Source organism: Kryptolebias marmoratus, linkage group LG17, assembly GCF_001649575.2.
Source record: "Kryptolebias marmoratus isolate JLee-2015 linkage group LG17, ASM164957v2, whole genome shotgun sequence".
In the NCBI taxonomy this organism is placed as follows: Eukaryota; Metazoa; Chordata; class Actinopteri; order Cyprinodontiformes; family Rivulidae; genus Kryptolebias; species Kryptolebias marmoratus.
Genome location: NC_051446.1, coordinates 27307012 through 27313066, shown reverse-complemented (window position 1 = coordinate 27313066; position 6055 = coordinate 27307012). Strand labels below are relative to the sequence as shown.

The 6055-nt window shown below is 45.3% G+C and overlaps 2 protein-coding genes across 4 annotated transcripts in view; one reads left to right on the top strand and one right to left on the bottom strand.

The window, feature by feature from the left end:
- LOC108251667 (protein kinase cGMP-dependent 1) overlaps positions 1-2548 on the bottom strand; it is a gene marked incomplete at its 3' end in the record, with an annotated part of 5099 nt that extends 2551 nt beyond the window's left edge. The window contains 1 exon segment of the mRNA XM_037980771.1: positions 1167-2548. Coding sequence (XP_037836699.1) covers positions 1167-1486 — 320 coding nt within the window.
- Positions 2549-4551: 2003 nt separating this feature from the next.
- Positions 4552-6055, top strand: part of a1cf (apobec1 complementation factor) — a 17571-nt gene continuing 16067 nt past the window's right edge. For all 3 annotated transcript variants that reach the window (XM_017442041.2, XM_017442040.2, XM_017442042.3), the window contains exon 1: positions 4552-4678. The gene's annotated coding sequence lies outside the window, so the exon portion shown is untranslated. The remainder of the gene's footprint in view (positions 4679-6055) is intronic.

The following is a 6055-nucleotide window of genomic DNA, read 5'->3' as shown; positions in this document are numbered from 1 at the left end:
CTGTCAGTGTCTCAGCGCTGCTGCAGGAACATGTCTCAGTCTGTCTCTGAGTCTCAGGTATAAATGCTCCTAAGCACCTGTCCTCAGACAGTCTGTGGACAGGTGATGTCCTGCTGTCTTCATCTGATGCCTGCGGCAGATCTGGGACAGCTTCGTGTGAAGCAGACAGGGGAGCTGGTGGGCGAGCAGCCCCCGCGCTTTAAAATAAGACACGTGCAGGCGGGCCGCAGAACGCTGTCTGTGTGGGAGGAGAACGTGAGACCAACAGGAAGGTTCTGATCAGAGACCAGTTACAGGAGTTCTGTGGAATTTACCCTTTAAACCACATTTATTTCTCAATATTTGTTTCCACAAGAAACTTCTAAACATCAGAACCTTCAGGAGAAACTGCTGTCGGATCAGGAGAACCATACGAGAAAGGATCACTGATCAGAATGTTCTGCATAAATAACAAATATTATCTTACAGGAGAACTGTTCTCAGCTTTTCTGCAGCTGAATGTTCTCCAAACTCAGCTGGTTTCTGTGTTGGTCGTGTGAAGACCTTCTTCCTTTCCCTCGTTTTGTCTTCGTTTCATTTTTGTAGCCTGAGAAAAACGTTTTTCTTCAGTCCGGCAGCCTAACGGTAAAGAGAAACTAAGTTAGGACAGAACTGCTGTAGTTCACACATCGCCTGACTCCTGCTGCAAACATCACCACCACCTCAGGTGACCTTGGACCAATCTGACCCCTGACCCCTGACCTCTACAGGCTCTGGGCCTAAATTCCAAAATGAACTATTTACCAAAATGTCTCTAATTTCTGAGCGGATAAGAAACTGAAACATTTTGTTCAAAGAATTCTTTCGGTTTTAATAAACTAATAATCCTTATTTCTCCTTAGATTATTCAAGTTTTACTTTATCTCAATAAATCCTCATTTAAAGGAATTACTTGATCCTCAGAAAGCGTCTCTGAACTCTTACTGATCTTATTTTTGTTGTTTGTTGTTGATTCTATTTCCTTGATTAGTTTTATTTTTGTACTAAAACCTTAAAGACAGAATTCAGTTTCCTCCTTTTCTTCCTGTTGATCCTGACTGAAGCAGCTGATGTGGATCTGAACGGACTCAGGACCCAGCAGGGTTCTCGGAACATCTGGACCCCCCTGACAGCAGAACCGGACTTACTGTGGACTCTTGGGGTAGCAGGGCAGCGTGACGTGGCTCAGCTGGCTGATGTCACAGGCCGTGGGTTCTGCTGAGATGGCTTGTCTTTTGCTGCGGTGCTGGTCCGGCTGCAGGACCAGGGTGTGCTGCTGGGCCTGGACCTGCTGGGCCGTGGCAGGCCGGATCACCGAGCGGTACTTGTCCAGCTCGTTCTGCAGGCGCTGGATCAGCTCGTCCTTCTGGTCCAGTTCCAGTTCCAGCTCGTCGATCAGAGCATCCCTCTGCCGGAGCTCCTCGATCTTCTCCTGCAGGGCGTACTGCAGGTCCCTCAGGGTCCCCATCTGTACGGGACCTGTCCGGGGGTCGGACCAACACGGTCCTCTGATGGGTCTGAGGTTCCTCTCAGGTTTCAGGTTCCTGATGATAATGAGATAATGAGGTTCTGATCCACCTCTGAGACTCCAGGGTCCATAAGTTCTTCCAGGTTCTCAGAACTTTCTTCTAGAATCTGGACCTAGATCCAGTTTCAGGTTTTCTTAGAGTTTAAAGTTCCACCAAGAAGCAAAAACTGAAGTTGGTTCTGGATCCAAAATGTCTTCAGGTTTTGAACCCTGTGAGGTTCCATAGACCGCTTCCTGACCCGGTCCGGCAGGAGGTTTTCATGAAACGGTCAAAACTGGAGGAACAGAGGAACCAGAGGTTCCTCAGGGTTCTGGTCCAGGTCCAAACCGACCTTCCATGAGAAAGAAGCGGAACCTCTGAGTCTAGATTCACCTGATCCTGAAGACCTCCATCAGAGTCCGGTCCGGAGGAGAACCTGATGCGTGAGATCCAAACGGACAGAACCAAAGTTCGGAGACAATCTGAGGAGAAGAAGATGATCCGGAACCAAGAAGGCGGTTCTTTAAAGTTCAAACCGAAGAAATCCGTGAGAGTCCAGAAGAACCGGAGCGAGTTTTTACTGGTTCTGTTCAAAACCGAACCGCAGAACCGAAATGTGGATCCGGATCCGGAGGAGGGAAGCTGCAGATCCCGGTGAGTCCGGTCCGGTCGGGTCCGGTCCGGGTCTGTAATCAGCTGGAGGTTTGAGGAGAAGTGAAGCCGAAACGGAACCGAACTAGTTCTTCCTCGTCCTCCTCCTCCTCCTCCTCCTCCTCACCTGTGCAGCTTCTTCAGCTGCTCTCACTTATTCAGAATTTAATGAGCTGAACTTCAGAGAAACAAACTGAGAAAACAAACAAACAATTCCATCCAAAACCGGAACCGGGTCCGAACCACGAACTGGACCTAAACCAACATAACATGCTCAACTTTATGAAGCCAGAAAACAAACAATAACTTTAAGTTTTAAAGTTAAACCGTTGATGAAACCAGAACCAGAACCGATTGGACCAGCAGGATGTTCCAGAACTGGTCTTTGCTCAGCAGAGTCCAGGTTCGGTTCTGCAGGAAGAACTCAGCTGAGAAAAGCTGAATCAACAGCATCTTACCTGCAGGCAGGTGGTGCCCTCTGCTGGTGGGTCTGAGTCATCACACCCTGCTGCTGTTTCCAGACCCTCACACAAACAACAACAAACAACAACAACAAACAACAACAACAACACGACTCCTCACCTGAGGGCTGTTTCACCTGGCCAATCCAGGCTCAGGAGGTGTGGCCTTGTCAAGCCAGGTGTAAGTAATCCAGGTAAACACGTCCACAGGTTTCTTCAGAAGACCATGAGCTGGATCCCAGACTCACCGATTCTACTCCACACTTATCACCAAATGAACATCTGCTGATGGAGGCATCGATTCTAAAGGAGCGGCAAACAACCGCAGACCACCTGAAGGTGGAGGTAGCCAAAAATACACCTTTTCTAACCACTACACTTAACTGATAAAGTTATAATCATATCGTTCCAGGATTTACCTGACCTTTGCTCCAATGAACAACTTCAGAGGAAGTCTGTAATCTGACAGCAGATTCACTCATGTTGCTCTTTTTTCTTCCACATCTTATCAGTTTTTCTACAGTACGAACATGACGGGACTAAAAATGGTCCAGAGTAAATAAAAGAACATTTTGCAGATCAAGTATCTGGAAAAAATGTTGACTACAATGTACAAATGACTTGTACTGACACATTTCATCCCTGTATTTATTTTAGCCGTTAAAACAAAGCTCATGTGTCTGACATGAAGAGCTCGCCCTTGATAAAGATGCAGGTGTGCATATATTCTTTGAACGCCTGATGGTGCAGCATCAGTTGGTGCTAAAGTTTTCAGCTTCCCGACTGCATGCAGTCTAATTATCACTCTTGCAAACAGAACAAATAATTTATTGTTTTTAAATAAAAGTAGAAACTGAATCAGTGATTCTCAGCATGAACTGAGTCTGTTGTTTCAAACAGAAAACTGAGAATTCCCACAGTGCCTGAACGCATCTCAGTTAACAGCCAGCAGGAGAACTTCCTCCATCTTCGTCTGTGATCAGGAGCAGGAGGAGAACCCAGACCTGCTCTCTCTCCAGCTCCTCCTGGAGGATTCTGGTTCTGGTTCTGCCCCTCGGTCTCCTCCCTCCAGAGGCAGGCGTCCAGGAGGTCATTCGAAGCAGATGTTTGAACCTCCTCAGCTGCCTCCTGTCTCTGAGGAGCAGCTCTACTCCCAGCTCCTCCTGGATGATGGAGTTCCTCCCCTCCTCTCAAACATCAGGTTTCCTGTTTGTTAAAGTTTTCTGGGTTTGAAATCCAAAATCCTGCTGAATTTAAATCAGGACAGAATCGTTGAAATTCTCCAGGAGGATGAGTGCAGCCACGATGAAATATATAACTAAAATGATCCAGTGACCCAGAATCTGCTGAGTCAGCAGCAGACAGCAGCTCTTCTGTGGAGAGAGACTGTGGAAGTTAAAAGTCGGTGACATCATCAGACTGTAAATAAACATTCTGAGGTCAAATCTGTAAAAATCCTCCATCCTAACCTGTGATGGTTTAAACTCTGTTAAAGACCTAAAACCTCAGTTTGACACGTTTTATGAATTTTGTTTGTCTGTTTGGGTTTTTTAAAGCTGTGAGGAGATGTGAGACAAACTGGGATGTGATCAAAAAACCTTCAGTGATCACAGATTATAGATTATTGATTGGCACCAGTTAAAATAATTTAATGTTCTGATCGATAAAGTTTGATCAGAACTGATCCAGTTCAGGTTTGAGACTTGTTCCGAGGGTCCAAACAGGGACAGAACACGTGTGAGAAGGCCTCTGATCCAGATACTGTTGGTCAAAGATCTCCACACACACCTACACACACACACACACACACCCACACACACACACACACACACTGAGCCTGTGTGTGTCCACAGATAGCAGCAGGTTAAACATTAACGTCCAGCAGCTCGTAAAGCTAACACCAGGACAGAGAACCTTTGGAGTTTGATATGATGTGATCACACACACACACACACACACACGGGTCTCTGACGACACGTGAACACACACTCAGAATGAGCCAGCTCTGATCAGACGGAGGTGATCTCTGGAATTGCTCAGGTGAGTTTTTCTGATTTTGAATTTAATTTAAAGGCTTGAACAGGGAGAGAGAGAGCTGAGTGAGTGTCTCTCGCCCGCTCTTCTTCTGTGGTTTGTGTTGAATAAACAGGTCAGTCTGTCGTCCTGCAGCTGTCTGCTAACACCTGAACATTACGCTCAGGTAACTCGGTGGTTTCCTGAGCAGCTGAAGCTTCGGACTGTTTTCATTCATTCAGCTCAGAGGAGAACAAAGCCGATAGATCCGTTCTCTTTTAGTTTATTTCAGGTTTAAAGGCTCGTTAAAACCTTTAACTGACTCAGAGTCTAGTTTTATAAATACTTTAATATTAATATAGGTTTTATTTGGTCGTAGAAACCAGTTATTCATCCAGTGATTAAAAAGGTTCTAAAGTTCCACTAATATAAACAAAGGGTTCCTACAACACAGAACAAACATAAAAGCACCACTCAGGGTAATCAGATTACTGTTACAGTAAAGGTTCTCCGGTTGTTTCTGACAGAACAGAACATGTTTAAAAGAACTATTTCAACGTTCTGATCCTCAGAGAAACCAAATAAACACAAACAGCAAAAGTTTCAAGAACAGAAAATATTCACCTGGTTCTTCTAATCGAGAACCACGATCCGAACACAGGAACTCCTCCTGTTCCACCCTAAACACTTCCTGTCAGGGAAAGAATCGGTTCTAACAGAGTTAGAGAAAGAATGATGATGATGGTGGTGATGAAGATGATGGTGGTGAGGACGATGATGAAGGTCATCTGCAGCTCTGATTGGTGGATTTCAGGAGTTCCTTGTTTTTTCCCTCTTGTTGTATTTTTATCACAACCTTCCATTTATTTTTCCAAAACGTTGATTTAAGTAGAAAAAGATCACAGAAATGATTATTTTTTAATGTTTCAGTCAAAGTTTCCCTCGTCTAAAAGTCATTGTGTCACATTAAACATTCGTAAGGTAGCAATTAGTAGAATAGTTCAGATATTTTCTGTTAAATAAACTCATTTTAAATGATTTAAGTGATTTTGATCAAAAAGTCTCTGAGACAAACAGCAGGAATAAATCCTGATCCTTTCTGAAAAATACAACTAACTGCTCTAAATGTCAGGACTGTTCTGGGATCAGTTGGACCAAATAAACCCAAAGAGCTTCTTCCAGGAGGATCCTGTCCTCCTGTCCTCCAGGAGGACAGGATCACTTCCTGTGGACATCTGCTTACGGCGTCTGGAGATGTCCAACCATCTGCTTCACCTGCTTCTCCTATCTGGGTCTGTCTCCAGCAGTCACTGTGTGAGGGGCTGGGACACCTGGACAGGTCTCCAGTCCCTCACAGGGACACCTGGACAGGCCTCCAGTCCCTCACAGGGACACCTGGACAGG